The sequence below is a fragment of the Glycine max genome, chromosome 19 (assembly GCF_000004515.6).
Source record: "Glycine max cultivar Williams 82 chromosome 19, Glycine_max_v4.0, whole genome shotgun sequence".
NCBI lineage: Eukaryota > Viridiplantae > Streptophyta > Magnoliopsida > Fabales > Fabaceae > Glycine > Glycine max.
The window spans coordinates 5,624,999-5,644,018 of NC_038255.2; the positions used below are offsets into that span (position 1 = coordinate 5,624,999).

The window sequence follows — 19,020 nt, forward strand, 5'->3', positions numbered from 1 at the left end:
GGATCAATGACGGGGATAAATTTTGCAGGTTTCTTAAAAGTTAAGGGTAAAATAAGTCAAATTAATTTGTTGTGTAAAATTTTCAAAAAAGATAAAAAAAAAGTTGGAAGAAAAATGCAATTAAGCCTATATAAAAAAAAACATTTGTCTCATTGTTGGGGGCATAAATTTTAACCAAAAACAAAATGGTGGAGGCGTGTTATGCTTATGTAATTTTGTATTTCAGAAGTTGATTACACTATTGATTTATAGGGTATATATATATATATATATATATATATATATTGATCTTTGAATGTGTAGAAAGCATGATAAATTTGTTCTAAAAGATGGAAAACTTAAATTTAGTATCAGAAAATATAAAAACTGTGACATATTGATCTTGCTGTTAAATTTGTGAGATTATTTTATCATTAAGTTATAATATTCAAAGATCATCACAATAATTTTATTTTCAAAAGACTAGTTTAACATTAGACCAACTTGTCATTAAATTTTATTCAGGACCACTTTGTTGCACTTTTTGCATATTTATAAACTAAATTTGATTTTTCTTTTAATTTTAGGAATCAATTTATCATCATCTCACACTTTCAGTGACTAAAATAAATATTTATCATTGATTTTTAATACTATATTGAGTGTAGCACATATGATAGACATGGATAATGTGTATTTGAATTGGTGATGAGAAAAATAATTTAGAATAAAATTTATTTTACAAAATTAATTGTAAAATAATGTAATTTTTGTTTGAATAGTATATATAAAAAAATTGATTTATTTTACAGGATATTGTTAGCATATTTTGAATCAAAAATTGATTTTGAGGGTGAAAACAAAAATGAATTGTAATGTCTATGCACACTTTTCTATTATATTTAGTTGTGTATATAAATAATTGAAATTAACACTATATACGTATAATATGCTAACTTTTGAAATAGAACCACTTCTCTTATAAAAAACATTAAAATTGGATAAAATATATTATAAAAGTATTAAATTAACATATAAGCATAAAAAGTAAAAAAAAAATAATAATAACATAAAGTGCAATAGCACTTCGGCATATGGGTATGAGTACGAGGGTAAATTGGATTGAATGTATTCAAAATTAAATAAAATATGACAAGACTTTTAATTATATTTTTTAATTAATAAATAATAAACATGTACATAAGGTATATTGATGTGAGGGTAAATTTAGATAAAAATCTAACTAAAATTGATTTTCATAAAAGTAAAAACTATTAGTACTTATTTCAGTTTCACCATAATTTTTTCCATTAAAATTCATTCTATTTTTATTTTTTTGAGAAAAATGATTCTACAGAGATAACCAAACATACAAAATCATGATATTCAAGTTAATTTGACCCACGTCATAATGTTTTATCATAACTTTAAAGTTAATCCAAACACACACTAGATAATTCTACTTGCGGATCAGTTTCTTATACTTAATTTGTTATATGTGTATACCCACGTCCCAAAACATGAGCTACAATGCTGGACAAGCCAAGGGTCAAGCTCGGGTCTGCCTTTAACTTTCTATCTAAATGCCATGTAGAAATTCATTATTCTTCAGGACAATGGATACTTAGTTGTTGAAGAACTATTTAATAATTTTTTATTGTAGAAAAATTATTAGATAGATTTGAACCATCAGTGTTCCGATTATACATGACATATACTTAAGCATTACTAAATTTTGAAAGAAAAAAGTTAAGGTGTTTATACTTTCGTATTTATGAATTTGACTGTCAAACTAAAAAAAAAAACGTGTGAATTTAATCAGGACAAATTTGAGGGATAAGGTTAGAGTAAGGTGGATGGTTGGTTACTTATTCACTGGCAGGGAGCATTGTCTTGTCTGAATTTATTGCTCAGTCGCTGTAGTGGGGCTCGCTCTCTCTGATTTTTATTATTGCACTTATATTAAGCTGTTGCAGAGTGGGTCTAAATAGTACCCAACCACGTACACATGATGTAATTTCTTATTCTTTCGTACAATGATTGTGGTCTAAATGGTACCCAACCACGTACACTGATAGCAATACTACACAAGTGCCATACGAACCTATCACAATCTTTTATAACCGAATTCTATCCCACTACCCCATGTTAAAAGCGCACGTTATGTGCACGTTGCACGTTCCTTCTGATAACTTAACTTCCTATCTCACGTTTTGATAACAAGTTGAGAGCTCTGTGATGGACAGACTCTATAGATAGGGTGCTCTTAGTTTTGTATTACCAAAACCCACTTCTCTATTCAGAAAAAATACACCATCTATTCAGAGTGAGTAAGGGTCTGGAAGAACAAAACTGTCTTTCAGGTTCGTGTGTGCGCCGCTTCCCGTTCAATTTGCAATGGCTGGAGGTACGCTCGTAATTCCTTTTAATTTCCGCTGTTTGATCTAAATATGCTATTTAAATTTATTTGCATGTTTAGATCAGTGTATGTATTTTTTTTTTACATTTGGTATCAGAGCCGATTTGTACCTCTGTCTTGCTTATTGGGTCGTTCCTATGCGGAGTTTATTTTCTGAGTATATGGGTGCTATGTTTTAAGCCTCCTTAATTCAAAATAACATCAAAATTATGAATGATACGAGTTTTCTAATTTTTCTATGATTTAAAACGTATTTTTGGGTGTCTAAAATACATATAATGATATGGGTTTTTTGAAATTGAGGTAATAATTTTTTTTTTATCCACTGTTGGAGGTTGAAGACAAAGTTTTGCGGGTTTTGTTTACTGTCTTCGAATTGTTAATGTAAATTTTAAATTAACAATATTAAACAAAGCATGAGTTGGTCCAGTGGTAGATGTGATGTGTATTATCTCATTGTTCTGGGTTCGAGCCCTGCAAGCATGAAAGGACTCCCTTTACCGCTAAGCTATTGCAATTTAATTGTTTATTAATTGCAGTTCATGTATATTTATAACTTCTGAAGAATAAATTATATATGCACAAACTGTTTAAAATTGTGTGTCTCTTAAGTTATGTTGAACATGCAATATTATGTTAAATACTGGTATGCATTGGATTTAATCCTTTAAAGTTTATTACATGTTGAATGAATATACGTGCAATGTTATTTTGAATTGGTATACATGTAATTTTTATGATTCAATATTGAGCACATTTGCATTATTAAGTATGTTTATGCAAGGATTATTTTTGAATGTTAAGTGATTAATATAATTTTATTAAATTAGAGAATAGCCAGAACATCTTTAATTGAGTAATATTATATGCTAAATTTATAATCACATTAGAAATATTAATTGTGATTAATCATATGTAATGTGATGAAATCTACCCACAAGAATTTTGTTATATTTGTATGATTAATTAGGATAAAATATTAAATTATATTTCTTAATTTACCCACAGGAATTAAGGAAAAGAACATGATTTAATAGTTTTATCATAAAGTTGCATGATGAATCTAATTGAGTAGGACTTTAGCCCATAGGCAAGTTTTGTGTCACTAGATTCATATATTGAGACATGATTTGCATTGGCAAAACATGACATTTGTTTAGTCTCAAATTTTCTTAATGAGCATGTGTGTTTGTTTGCAGTTTCACAATCTATGAATATTTCTTGTGACCTTCCCATTTTGAAAGGTGATAATTATAAGGTTTGGAAGGAAAGAGTTCTCCTTCATTTGGGCTGGATGGATATTGACTATGCTATAAGGAAGGATGAGCCACCGGCTATTACTGAAACTAGCGAACCTGATGCTGTTGATCTTTATGAAAAGTGGGAGAGATCTAATCGTCTCTCCGTTATGTTCATAAAAACCAACATATCCGCTAGTATCCAGGGTTCAGTTGACCAGCATGATAAGGTCAGAGATCTGTTGAAAGCCATTGATGAACAGTTTACGACCTCTGAGAAGTCACTTGCTAGCACACTCATTATGCAGTTCTCTTCCATTAAGCTTACTGGAACGAGGGGTGTGCGTGAACATATCATTCGCTTAAGGGACATAGTGGCTCAGTTGAAAACCTTGGAAGTTACCATGTCTGAATCCTTCCTGGTACATTTCATTTTGTGCACCCTACCTCAACAGTATACACCCTTCAAAATCTCCTACAACACACATAAGGATAAATGGTCTATTAATGAATTGATGACCATGTGTGTTCAAGAAAAGGAGAGATTGATAATGGAAGAGGGTGAGAAGGTAAATTTGACTACTTCTAATTCTGGAAAGGATAGGAAGAAGTCTGTAGGCACCAATAAAGGAAAGATTTCGACTCAACCAACAATTAAAAAGGAGTCAAAGTGTTTCTTCTATAAAAAGAAAGGACACATGAAGAAGGACTGCCCCAAATTTAAAAGTTGGTTTGAGAAGAAAGGTACACCATTTGCCTTTGTTTGTTATGAATCTAATATGATTAATGTGAATCATAATACATGGTGGATTGACTCTGGTTCTACAATCCATGTTTCTAATACCTTGCAGGGTATGGAAAGCCTAAGGAAGCCAGTGGGAAGTGAGCAGTGCATCTACTCAGGGAGTAGGATGAGCTCACATGTAGAGGCCATTGGAACGTGCGTCTTAGTCTTAAGTAGTGGCTTTAAATTACATTTGGAGAAAGTTTTTTATGTTCCTAGTTTCTGTAAAAACTTAATTTCTGTTTCTAAACTTGCACCTTTGGGATTTTATTTTAATTTTACAGACTTTGGTTTTAATTTACTAAATAAATCTGAAATTATTGGTTGTGGTCAATTGGTTGATGGTCTTTATTCGATTGAATTGCAAAATGACGCTACTTCTATGCACGTTTCTGTTGGGTTAAAACGATGTATTGTGAATGAAGAATCCTTTATGTTGTGGCACCGGAGATTAGGACATATCTCTATTGAAAGAATCAAGCGATTAGTAAATGAAGGAGTACTTAGTACTTTGGATTTCGCTGATTTTGAGACTTGTGTAGATTGCATTAAGGGTAAGCAAACTAACAAGTCTAAAAAGGGTGCAAAGAGGAGTTCTAATTTATTAGAAATCATACATACAAACATATGTTGTCCAGACATGGATGCAAATAGTCCGAAATACTTCATAACCTTTATAGATGATTATTCATGATATATGTATCTCTACTTACTTCATTCTAAGAATGAAGCTTTAGATGCCTTTAAAGTTTTTAAGGATGAAGTTGAGAAACAATGTGGAAAACAAATTAAAAGACTCTATAAATAGGATGGGGTGCTCTCAGTTTTGTATTACCAAAACCCACTTCTCTATTCAGAAAAAATACACCATCTATTCAGAGTGAGTAAGGGTCTGGAAGAACAAAACTGTCTTTCAGGTTCGTGTGTGCGCCGCTTCCCGTTCAATTTGCAATGGCTGGAGGTACGCTCGTAATTCCTTTTAATTTCCGCTGTTTGATCTAAATATGCTATTTAAATTTATTTGCATGTTTAGATCAATGTATGTATTTTTTTACACCCCACCCATTTGGTTATTCTGTTTTGGCTATCGTGCAAGAGCACTTGGACCTAGTCTCATATTATAAATAATGTACTCCACCAGAAGTAAAGAAGAAGAGAAGAATTATGAAATATCAGCTTAGTGTAGCTTAGCATAGAATAGCTTAGTTTCGGTTCGTAACAACTAACAGGAATTTAAAATAGAAAGCTAAGTTGCAGGAGATAATTCTGATATCCATTTTATTTCATTTCTGCCCCTTTTTATAGCCATTTTTACAAGATATTTGTGCTAAGTCGTTGTAACAGAATTTCGAATTTGTAAACTATTCAGGTGGCAACTAAAACGTGGGTAATTGCTTATGGCGCTCAAGGGGAAGGATTCTAGAAGCTTGTCTTCGGGCTAGTGGTATCCATGGTTCTCATATGAAATCTGCAAGGTACTTGGGCCTGTGTGTGTTGCGTTTAGGCCTATGGCTGCTTCTGCTATTGGTAACTATGAATTCCTCTTGGTTAATCTGTGTGTTGTTTGGGACTGCATCTTCTATGTGTTCTGTTATCTGTATATTGCTATCATACACATGATGTAATTTCTTTTTCTTTCGTACAATGATTGTGGAAACCCTTGTCTTATCATCAATATTTTTTGCTGATCTAAAAAAATTATACGATATAAGTTTACAAAAATGTATAAGAAATAAAAATATGGGCGGGTTATTATAAATCTATGAATAAAAATAAATATATGTGTATAAGTGTAATTTGGATTGGATTGGATAAACTTTTAAATTCAATTTCAAAATTTGATCCGATAGAATACAAATTTTCATTTTTTTTTTAATTTTTTTTATTCATTTAATTTTTGATTTATTCCATTTTTTATTTTTTTTATCAGATTTTTTTGTCCACATTGGGTTACATTAGTTTATGAACATTCCTACTAAGCATCCACATGTAATTAAAAGTCTAAGATCAAAATTCATCAATACCAAAGTACAAGAATCTTGACAACATTTAACTCAATTTAGGGATTAAAAACATTTTTTTTCTTAATTCTTTCATGTAAATCGAAAAGTTGGACGGTGTCACTTAAAAATTGGTAAAGATCATACTCGATAATTAATAGTCTAAGACTGTTGAATAATTTCTCCTACACATGAACTCAATTTCGATGATTTTCATATAAGAATATCTTTAGTAGAAGAATCCATTTTGGATTTTTGAATCACTTTTTGTGAGTCCTATAATGTAACATAGGATGTAAAAGCTTTATTTATTTTTTTCACAATCAAGACATGAATGTTAATTTTTTTACTCTTTGTTTAGTGGTTGGGTTGAAATAAGTGAGAAAAGAACGAAAAAAGAGAAAAGAAAGGAAAAGTGTGGCTTATTTTTTCAAAATGGGTTAAAAATGAAAGCTAATTATCATAACGGGTTGCTCAAGAAAGAATTTACTAAAATGGATGAGTTTTGCCACATAGGAAGTAGGAGACATCACCCTGGGTGACACCTTGTGTTTTGTGTTTGTCCTGTAGCAAGAGACATCATCTTGGTATGCTCCATTATGTCAGGCCGACACTAAACATTCTTGTTCAATGAATAATTTCATGTTACATTTTCACTCAATTTAGCGTCGGTTGGTTGACACGGGATACCTATTGTACTGTCCAGAACCCACAAACTACACGTGTCAACCCTCCACGTTAGCCCTGCAAAAGGAGCGTGGACACCAAGCACTTAGCAATCCGGCTCCCTAACTGACAGACTATCTCTAACCTATGAATATTCAAATATATTTGAATATCTTTATCTATTGGCAGGTAGTTAATTATCCACAAAGCCACATATTATCTACAAGGTACAATTATCTTCTAACTTTTATCTATAAGATACGATTTATCTTTAACATTATCTACAAGCTCCCGACTATTATTTATAAGCCAAAAATTATCTGCAAAGGCTATAACAACCCCTACAAATAAGGACCTGCAACTACGCACCACTCCTATAAATACCAGGTTTCAACGAACCCTTTACATGATCATTCACACACTTCAGCACACGAGCAACAAGTTTGTGCCTCTATCTCTCTCGCTCACTCGAGCCTCACTTAAGAATATACTTGCTTTATCTCATAACTCATATACTAACTAGAGCGTTAGAGTCCTTTGTTTTGCAGGTCTCGTCTCCTGTCCTCTTGACAAAGGCACTTCTCAAAGCCGATGTAAGAAGTCTAAGAGCCCACTTCGGCCACGTCCTCCGTGACGTGTGCTAGCTCTGAATTTTGGTAAGAACATTTGGTTCCCACCATGGGGTCGTGGTGAAACATACCGCACAGCTCTTGTCAACTCTCTCTTGTTCATCCATGGTTAGCATTCGGTTTGGCCTCACGCGAGACCCCTCTCGAAGATTCCCATCCTCATCTGGTATCAATGATAGACACGTATAATGTACAACAACTCCAAACACGCATCGCGGAGATGGAGCGACGCCACGAGGAGGAGCTAAGAAAGGTAAAGGCTAACCATGATCAACTAAAGACTCAAGTCGAATGTTTCCAAGGTGACGAGCACTCAGCTCACACATTGCCTGAGTGCACCCAAGGAGAATCACACCCTCGACGCATAGTCAACACTGCAGATGACTTAAGTCTCTCCCACATGCAATGTCCAACAGGACAGACTACCTATTGGCATCCTTTTGTCGACCATATTATGGAGATAGACATACCTTTGGGGTGGAAATAACTCAACCTCAAGCGGTACGATGGGACAACAGATCCAGACGAGCATCTAGATGCCTTCTTGACTCAGCTGAACCTATACACTAATATCAACACAATTTTGTGTCTTGTCTTTCCAACGTCCCTCATGGGGGCGACACTGACCTGGTATGGTGGACTTCTACCTAGGTCCACAGACAGCTTCGACACCCTCGTCAAACGATTCAGTGCATAGTATGCCACTAGTAGGTCTCACCGCATGACCTCAGCCGCCTTGGCCAGTTTGCGACAAGAAGACTACGAGTCCCTCAAAAAATTCATGGATAGATTTGGGCGCGCAACCATCCAAATCTCAAATCTTAACCTCGAGGTAGTGTTGCATTCCATGTTCCTAGCTCCAGGCCCCGACAAGTTCGCGGGCAGTCTATGCCAAAAACCACCAGGTAGCATGGATGAGTTGGGTGAGCGAGCCAAGGGCTACATTCAGATGAAAGAAATGTCCAGATTCAGGAATGAAATCTAACAAGCCAGACAAAAGCGCGGTAAGCGAGAAGCAAACACCAAGACTAACTTACACAAGTCGGACAATAAGCACAAGCTAGACAAGCGTCAACCTCTCCCCAAAGGCCCCAGGTACGAGCGTAACACACCCCTAACAGCCAATCGCACCACAATTCTGGAGGAAGCTTTCAACTTGGAGGTACCCATCAGGCTACCCCTGACAAAACCTCCCAGGCCAGGGTTAGACGCAACCAAATACTACAAATATCATTGTGGTATTGTTCATAACACAAAAGACTATTGCATACTAAAAGACAAGATAGAAGAACTTATACAGGCTGGGTACTTAGCCTAGTTCGTTAAGAGGCTGGACAACCACCAAGTAGGAGAAAGACCCAGAGAACACCAAGATGAGCAACATAAGAACCACGAAGCAAACAGAAGAAGAGCGGAAGACCGAGGTAGATAAAGACAACAACAACAACGACATGAACGACAACCTCCACAAGAACAGGAACCTGCCTAGAACATCAGAGGTGTAATCTACACCATCGAGGGAGGATTTTTCTGTAAAGGACAATCCAAACAATCTTAAAAACATCATCTCCACGTCATCCGGGACATCAACATTATTTTTGTCAATGCACCACTACAACAAAGTCTCCCTCCTATCACTTTCATGGATAGGGACTTCCAGGGTATCCACCTCGTCAACTAGGATGACCCTGTGGTAGTCTCCATCATCATTGCAAACTTCATGATTTCCAGGGTCCTTATCAACTAGGGCAGTTCCACAAATATCCTGTATCGGAAAACTTTCCAAAGACTCAAGGTTTCCCCCGACACTGTCCACCCTTGTGCCGGTTCACTCCTCAGCTTTCAAGTCGAGAGAGTAGAGACTATAGGCTACGTGGACTTGATTATCATAATTTCTTATTAGTTAACAATATAAAAATATTTTAGACTATTGTGAAATTAAATTCTTAAAAAAATTGAACTCCCTAAGAGTGAGTTAGTTTATTTTGTTATATATGTACAGGCTAGGCAACAAATGCAGGCAAAAGCACAAGGAGTTGCTGATGCTGTGAGCGAGTTAGACTTGGTTTCCCTTGAAATAAACCATGTTCTCTATGTAGACTTTCATATTTATAAATTTGACTCTCAAACTTAAAAAAAAATGTGTGAATTTAATCAATACCTGATATTTAAGAATTATGTATTGAATTATAATTCAATTATTTCAATTTTATTGATATATCATGTAATTAATTTAATTTAAAATTTTAATTTAATTCGATCCAATCCAATTTAAAGTAAATTAGATTAGATCAATTATGATTTTATTCTTACTTTAACTTTTTATAAAATATTAAATAAGAAATATATTTATATATAATAAAAATAATATAAAATATCAAATATTTTATTTATATATCATTTTATAACTCATAATACTATATTTATTCATCTTAAATCAAATTGGTGATAAAAAAAAAAGTTTCCTTACTAAATGCATTTTTTTGAGTTGTATGTGTACATGAATTGGTGTTTAATACTATGACTCATTAGAGGGATACGGTTAGAGTAAGGTGGGTGATTGGTTACTTATTCCCTGGCAGGGAGCATTGTCTTGTCTGAATTTATTGCTCTTTCGCAGGGTGTAGTGGGGCTCTCTCTCTCTGATTTTTATTATTGCACTTAATAAGCTGTTGCAGAGTGGGTCTAAATGGTACCCAACCACGGACACATGATGTAATTTCTTTTTCTTTTGTACAATGATTGTGGAAACCGTTGTGTTATCATCAATATTTTTTGCTGATCTAAAAAAATTATACGATATAAGTTTACAAAAATGTATAAGAAATAAAAATATGGGTGGGTTATTATAAATTTATGAATAAAAATAAATATATGTGCATAAGTGTAATTTGGATTGGATGGGATAAACTTTTAAATTCAATTTCGAAATTTGATCCGATAAAATATAAATTTTCATTTTTTTTTTCAATTTTTCGGTAGAATATAAATTTGATTTTAAATTCCATTTTTATTTTTTTATCAGTTTTTTTGGTCCACATTGGGTTATATTAGTTTATGAACACTCCTACTAAGAATCCACATGTTTTTAAAAGTCTAAGATCAAAATTCATCAATTCTAAAGTACAAGAATCTTAACCACATTTAACTTAATTTAGGGATTAAAAACGTTTTTTTTCTTAATTCTTTCTTGTAAATCGAAAAGTGAGGGGCACAGTGGGATATATTGCACCAGAGTACCTTTCCAGAGGGCAATCTTCTGAAAAGACTGATGTATTTGGATTTGGTATACTGCTTCTTGAATTGATCACTGGCCAAAGGGCTCTAGAATTTGGAAAAGCAGCCAACCAAAAAGGAGCCATGCTTGATTGGGTAAGCTTGTTTTCCTTTGAAAATCATTATAGTTCTTTTCCCACTTTGTTAAGTTGAAGAGTATTTGTGTGTTTGGATGAACATTGGCAAATTTGATTTTACAAAATTAAATTAATTTTTGTTAAAATCTTGTTAAGTTTATTTTGAAAAAGTTATCCTTTATTTTTATTAATTTTTTAAAAAGAAATTTTAAAAAATAAAATGATTATTTTTCCAAAAAGAAAAGGGCTGAAATATATAGTAAATTTTATTGTAAAATTTTAAACCAATAGTTTTCTGACCATTAGATTTGTAAAGTATGCACCTGTTTATTGTAAAACAGGTGCATGTTAGATTTACATTTTGAGTCTTACCTAAGTAGTTTCTGTATTTGTTCTTACATGTGATGTGAAAATACCAATTTATGTGACTTTAGAACGTGGGTCCAAACACATTATTAGTCCAATGTGAGTTTGGATTTTGAAATCAAAATCACACCAATGGTAAAAAATAACCAAACATGTTCTTTTCCTTGAAAATCTTCTAAAGTGAACAACTATATATGTTGTTGACATTCATTCAGGTAAGGAAACTACATCAAGAGAAGAAGCTTGAGTTGCTTGTTGACAAGGATCTCAAGACTAACTATGACAGGATTGAGCTTGAGGAAATAGTTCAAGTGGCACTCTTGTGCACACAATATCTTCCGGGCCACAGGCCCAAAATGTCTGATGTTGTACGCATGCTTGAAGGTGATGGGCTTGCAGAGAAATGGGAAGCCTCACAAAGTGCTGACACTACCAAGTGCAAACCACAAGAACTCTCTTCATCAGATAGGTATTCTGACCTCATTGATGACTCTTCTTTGTTAGTCCAAGCCATGGAACTCTCAGGCCCTATGATGTGAACCTTACGGGGCGGATCGCTTGATACAGGCTACGAATATTTGGATGACGCCACTTCCAGTGAAGGAAGATAAGTCAGGGTAGACGCCACTTCCGGTGAAGGAAGATAAGTCAAGGTAGACGCCACAAGGATTACCTTGATAAGTCTGATATTGGTTCAACAAGGAACCCGGAGAGAAACTCTCACCAAATTTTATCAAATGCCAAAAGTTTTCTTATTCAAAACAAAAACCCATACTTATAGTGTAGCTGAACAAAAAGATAAAAATAGACATGGACCTTCTAAACAGTTTGGGCCAAAATTACAATAAAAATAAATTATAACTAAAAACTTATTTAACTTGGGCCTTCAAATTAGTTTGGGCCTTCAGCAACAATTAATAGTCTTGATAGTGTCTCTGCCTCTGGGCTTTCATCCTTCTCCACTCGGGACCTTCGTCCTTCTCCACTTGAACCTTCGTCCTTCTCCACTTGAACCTTTAGCCTGTATTTGGCCAGTTTCATGATTCTCATCACCCTAGGTGATATTTTCATAGTCATTTTTAGTTCTTTTACTTTTACTTTGTTTTTCTTTCTTATGATTGGTTTTTCTAGTTTACTAAAGAAAGTATATGAAATTGAAGAACATATGATAATTGAGTCCATTTGTATGTTGTATGATAAAAGCCTTCAAAGTTGAAAGGGCTTTCTTTTTGTTTTACTTTATTCAAATGTACATATACTTATTTGTTGAAGATAAGTTTGTAGTGCCAATTTCGTAAAGTTGAGACAAAATGAAAACCTTTACCAGGTTTTCGGTGAAATTAGTGATTAAATGATCTTACTTGCCTTCTTTTGCTCATTTTATTATGTTTCATGCTCAATATAAATTTATTAGAAATATTCATCATTTTACCATTATTTTTTTTCATTTCAGTTTGTAATTTTAATCTATCGATTGGTTTAGTTCTAACGGCTTACGTGAATAGTTGAAGGATATAGATCTATGATCCGAGGAATTGTACATACTTTTCCTCACTGCTTTAAGATGGACTTCTGTCTTCTTTATATATATATATATATATATATATAAAAGTAAATTTTATTAACGAGGGTCAGAAGAGGGAAAGATGTACCCATTAACAAGCCTTCAGGCAAATACAATATAAATGTTGGTTTCCAAGTAATTGAGCTAAGTTATTTGTAAAATATTCATTAAGTTAGACTTTTTAAATATTCAATCAAACTTGTTTATTTAATTAAATACATAAATTCAAGTTTGAAGTTAAGCTCGTTTAAATGATGCAAGTGAAAGCCATAAATACTTAACATTTCGCAGATAACTTGATTACATGTATATCTATACGATAGAAAAATTAAAATTACACATATAAATTTCACAATATTCATCCTACATGTTTAATACATGTTTAATACATGTTTATAACTGTAGATTATTATCTAATACTTTAGGTTAAATTATTCATTTGATCCCTATAATTTTATGGTTCTTACCTTTTTAGTCCCTGTAGTTTGAAAGTGGTATTTTTAGTTTCTATAGTTTACATTTTAATTCTCTTTTAGCCCTGTAGTTTAAAAGTGTTTTTTTAGCCCCCATCGTTTACATTTTAATTCTCTTTGAGGTCCTGTGATTTGAAAATGATAGGAACTAAAAAAATAAGAATTATGAAACTATACAAACTAAAAAGACAACTTTCAAAACTACAGGACCTAAAAAAGTAAGAATCATCAAACTATAGAGACCAAATGAGTAATTTAACCAATATTTTATTTTGTTTAAGTTATTATCTAGTATTAAAAAATTTTAAATATTAAATTATTGATAAAGTTAAATTTAAAAAAATCACAAATTAAAAAATAATTTAGCTATAAATGAGCTAATCAAGTTAAACTTAAGCTTTAACTTTTTTTAACAAGTCAGAGTCCTTACTTTTAATTAAACTCATTTAAATAAATAAATCAAACTTAAATGCTTGAGTCAAACGTTATTTTTACAAGACAAACTTAAATTTTTATTGTTCACTTAACTCATTTACACTAGTAGTTTCCATGCATAACAACCACCAACATTATAAAAAAAACTCAAGCAATATATTGCGTAACTACTTTGCACATGCTAACAACACCAAGCAAGCATTACCCACCTTGACTTATTATGAAGACTGCAAAAGCATATTTTCTACTACATTATTTCTGCTGCATCAAAGTCACAAAAATTGGACTACCCCCAAATCATTTCATGCGGAAACCATATAAGTTGCAGCCAACCCTCTGCACCCCATGTCGAAACATCATTTTCCCTCTAATGAATATCATCCACGTTAGCCTATGGTGCCTAAACATGCCATAGGATTTAACATCCAAGAACCTAATGAATATTCAAACCCTCTCTTCCTTACTCTAAGTCAATTCCATGACTTGTTTTTCACTGATTCTATTATGTCTAGAGTTTGCACGTGTTTGTTCTCCTATAATGTCCATGCCACTGCAAACCACACCACCCACCAGTTATCTTTCTCCATCAATGTCTAAGTCCCCTATTGTTTTAATACCTCATTATAAAAACATTCCCGAGGGACCCAGGAGTGTATCAAAAGGGAGCCAAGTTTTGTTTCTACACAATCATTTAAACTTCTAATAAATAATTATTAGATAAATAATAAGTCTAACAAAATATTTATTATTAATTTATGTATAAAACTAGATATAAGATCTACTAGTAGAAAAAAATTAAGAAAATATTAACTCAAAAAAAAAATTATTCATTTTCCTCAATTAATACTCAGGAATCGTGTGCTACAAAAAACGCGTTCAACGTCGGTGCTTATCGGAGTTCAACGACGCTGCAAGGCCGACTTTGAATGAGACGTCGTCGTTGCTGTCGAAAGCAACGACGTTGAAAGGAACCAAGTTACATCGGTGCTTGAAGAGGAACGTCGTTGAATCCATGGGCTTCACGTCATGTCTGTGGGAGGAACGTCGTGGACTGCATGGGAAGCTCCGTCGTTGCTGTCGTAAGCAACTAAGTAGATTATGTTTTTTTTCTATTTTAAATTTTTAAATTATAAACGTTATTTGTATAAACATAAATAATATGAACTCGAAATTTTTAAATTATTATTGTCAACTAATAATTATTATGATAAGTAAATATAATTTTTGTGCTAAAATTTTTGGTTTTAATTAATTTAATATTATATAAATAAGCAAGATAATGCATGATATTATATAAAGTAAAATATAAATCAACCAGTATTTGAAATGTAATTAACCTAGATTTGTGTAGTATATATTAATAAACATAATAATTAAACATGATATAATATAATAATAAAAAAAGTAAAATGTACTAATAGTTAAGCTGAAAGTATATAAATTTGTGTAGTATATATTATCATTTTACTTAATTTAAATTTATATTAATCTTAAGCAACAATAACATAAATAATGAATATGAATACAAATAGCCATTTAACAGTTGTTAAAATATTGTAACTTAATCATATTAACAATTAACAATACATATAATTAGATTTAACAGGTAATTGTTAAATTTATTAACAATAAACATAATATATTAGTTGCCAGGGGAAGACTGTGGTTCTTGAAATCAGTAACCTTCTCAATTTTTTGGTACTGGTTTGATCAAAATTGTTGGAGCTGTTGCTCAAGCTGGTGTTAGAACCATATGCTAATTGAGCTCCACTACCATAGATGGGTTCTGGCTATGCCCTTGATGATCCATTCTGTTTCAGATAAAATCAAACATCACGCCTTTGGAATGACATTTATAATAAAGGCATCTTAATTAGTGCTTCCTATGATCATTTGCCTCATAGAGTAGTTGCCTATACTAGTAGAATTCATTTTTGTTGAAAGTCATCAAGTTTGCTTGTAATGCAAGTTGACAGAACCAACCAAACAAACAGTTGCACAAATCTCTATATATACTATATTTGGTGCTAGCTAGCTTAATTAAAAGAGTCTAGTTAATTCAAACATTAACAAAGAAAATGTGAAGAGCAGGGGTGCTTTTAAAAATACTTATTTAAACATGAAAATGTACAGCTGGCAAAGTGTGATCAATCATTTACGAATAATGCTTTTAAAAAATTTACGCTTTTTCAATGATCACGACTATTTTTAACATGAAATAATTTTGGTCGAATTATGTAGGATTAATATAGATAATAAAATTTACTTTCCGAGCATTTAAAAAATACGTTTGTTTTAAAGTAAGCGTATACTTATTTTCAATTTCATTTAGAAAGTGTATTGTAATCTTAATTTACTTTGATTTATTTAAATTTAAAAATTAAATATATTTATTTGCTCACTTTGAATGCTAGCTTGTTCTTATAGAACCTTTTTATTAGTGCCTACATATATGAGCACGGAGTACTTTGGACCCAAACTCAGGATTACTTTAAGAAATAAAAAATTAAACATACTTTTTTAGTTATTGCGTTCAATATAAATAATAAGGCTAGATAAAAAAAAAGTGGAAATATATTTATGCTATTTTGTAAAATTATGTATGATTCTTAATTTTAGTACTTGAACTCACTATTGAATATTTTTTTTTTCCTAAACTTTTAAAAGAATGATATCAATCGAATATAATCATCAGTTGAAATTCTTTCTCTATTGTGCTAGCCTATTTATTGGTTTTTCAAATGTTGCATGCTTCACTTTCACTCATAACTCTATTCCTCAATTTGAAAAGAAGACAGGTGGGTCAATTACCACACTAACCTATCATAAAACGAATAAGAAAGCGCCTCTGACAATATCCGTCCCACAGTTGTCTTCCCAGAGGCCATCATTCCTGCATATCAGATTCAAAATATTTTGAATACCCTAAGTAATTATACTTGCAATGTATGTATGCACAAGTACTTCTGCCCTGAGTCTGACCAACAAGATATATACAGCGTCCACTATAGCATTACCTTCAAACTTTTTGACGGTGATCTCAAAACAACTGATCCCTCAGTTGCTCCTAGCATACGAGCGATGTTTTCCTCATCTGTGCTTGGACCAGCATGCTTCCCACTTGTACTCACATCTTGTGTGATCTTTGAAGCCTCTGTTACAATCATTTGCAAACCAATTGTAGCTTTTAAGATGATGACATACCCTTTGTTAGTACTTAGCAGTATAACATTAAAGGGTATAACATTAAAGGAACCCCTACAATATAAAATGTAAGGAATGAAATTCAACATTCAAATCTGTCTCCAAAAACTATAATGAATCATATTAAGAAACATATTTTGTTTCACCCTCCTCAAAACAAAAGGATCAGAAACTCCCTGAACTTGTAGTTCATCTACAGGTGCAGCTTTTCCATGTGCAATACTTTCAACTCGAAAAGTATGGATACCATATATAGACTGCAGGCAACCTGGACAAAGAATTGAGAAAATCTAGTCAAAGAAAAAGTATAAGATGTAACAAACATCATGTAGGTAGGTTTTAAGCACAAGCTGTGCATTGTTATGCGTATTTAGCCAGTAATTTGTAGCCGTTCAAAACCCTACCGTTTCTTTCATACTTTTGAATGATATAAAACTCACAATTTCTTTCATACTTTTGAATGATATAAAACTCACAATTTATAAGGAAAAATTGATGTGTTAGACTGTCAGTCTATAACAACTATAAAATATAAAACGTGTGCTAGAAGAACACTTCATAACTCTTTGCATATATATATAAGTCTAAAAAAACAAAAACTTATTAGGTAACTGAAATTAGTTTAAGCAAAACACATTAAAATAGAGGGCAAGAAAACATTATGGTATGCCTGCATCAGTACCTTGTTCAATGATAATATCAATGACCAGAGAAAGAGGTACACGCCTCTCAATTGTTACAGTCCCCCAAAATGGTATAAATGAAGGTCTTGATACCTCACTACTAAAAAAACATTTATTTACGACATCATATTTACGACGGTCGTACAAAAACGTCTTAGTATGTATAAGGATGGCAATTTCGTAAATATTGCGAGCATTTCAAAGGCGGTTTCGCAAAAAACCGTCTTTGAATACGGGCCATTATAATTTTAACGCGCCCGTGCGTCCGTTCCTCTTCTTTCTGCTCGCGCTCGTTCCTGTTCTTTCCCAGCTGGCGTCTGTTCCTCTCCCCACTCGCTAGCTATCTTCTCCTCCTCTTCCCATTACACTTTCTCCACCTTCTCCCTGGTGCCACCACCGCCCCCAACCCCACATTCGTCCTCCACCCCCATTCCCCTCTCCTCCAGTGAAACCGCAAAAAACCCTAACCCCAAAAAAACCCAAACCCCTGTCGCAACGGAATCTCCACCCCCAAATAGCTCTTTGGAATAGAATCAAGGAACTTACCAAATCCATTACATGCTATTGGGGTTTTGCTGTGTTTCCGGTGTGAAAGAAGGAAAAAGAAATGCATACGCGACGATGATGTATGTAGGTACGCCGAGGGACTACGAATTCTATATAGCCATACGCGTGCTTCTCAAATCGCTGGCTACGGTCGACACTGAAGCCGATCTTGTTGTCATTGCTTCCGTTGATGTTCCTCCTCGATGGATTCGAGCTCTGTAAGTCCCACTCATTCACCATTATTTGCCACTTTATTTTTATTTACTTTTACTTTATTATTATTTGTAACCTGTGTTTTCATTTGGTTTCGGATATCTGTTGCTTTATTATTCATCCCGAAATTTGGTTGATTTTATTATTTTTGAAAAAGAAGGAAAGAGATTTATTTAGTACCCTCATCGGCATCTCCTTACGCGGATTCAATAGCAACTGGGTCGTGAGAGCTGAAAGACGTTCAAGCTCAAAGCTACTGGTTCTGTCATACTCAATTTTGTTTCTTTCTACTCTAGAGTTATTGGCTTTCCTTTCTCGTATTTATTAAAAGATGCTTATTGAAAACGATGGTTATGATTTAAAAGAAAAATAATACTGATCCTAAAAAAAGTTAGTATAATTTAACATATTTTATATTAAAAATAGACTCCTTTTTTTTTTTTGCTTCTATTATTTTGATTTTCTGGT

The 19,020-nt window shown here is 33.0% G+C and overlaps 1 protein-coding gene and 1 long non-coding RNA gene across 2 annotated transcripts; one reads left to right on the forward strand and one right to left on the reverse strand.

Moving 5' to 3' along the window:
• Positions 1 to 10,944: 10,944 nt before the first annotated feature.
• On the forward strand, positions 10,945 to 11,973 carry LOC100798147 (protein NSP-INTERACTING KINASE 2). The gene is made up of 2 exons (XM_014771551.3): positions 10,945 to 11,087; positions 11,650 to 11,973. The coding sequence occupies exons 1-2, from the start codon at positions 11,076 to 11,078 to the stop codon at positions 11,971 to 11,973; spliced, it is 336 nt and encodes a 111-aa protein (XP_014627037.1). The 5' UTR covers positions 10,945 to 11,075.
• A 3,554-nt stretch (positions 11,974 to 15,527) lies between these two features.
• On the reverse strand, positions 15,528 to 17,646 carry LOC102660163 (uncharacterized). Its single transcript, XR_005890018.1, has 4 exons — positions 17,515 to 17,646; positions 16,924 to 17,378; positions 16,727 to 16,799; positions 15,528 to 15,717 (listed from the first exon to the last, which is right to left on the reverse strand). It is a non-coding gene; the product is annotated as an uncharacterized lncRNA (long non-coding RNA).
• Positions 17,647 to 19,020: the final 1,374 nt, after the last annotated feature.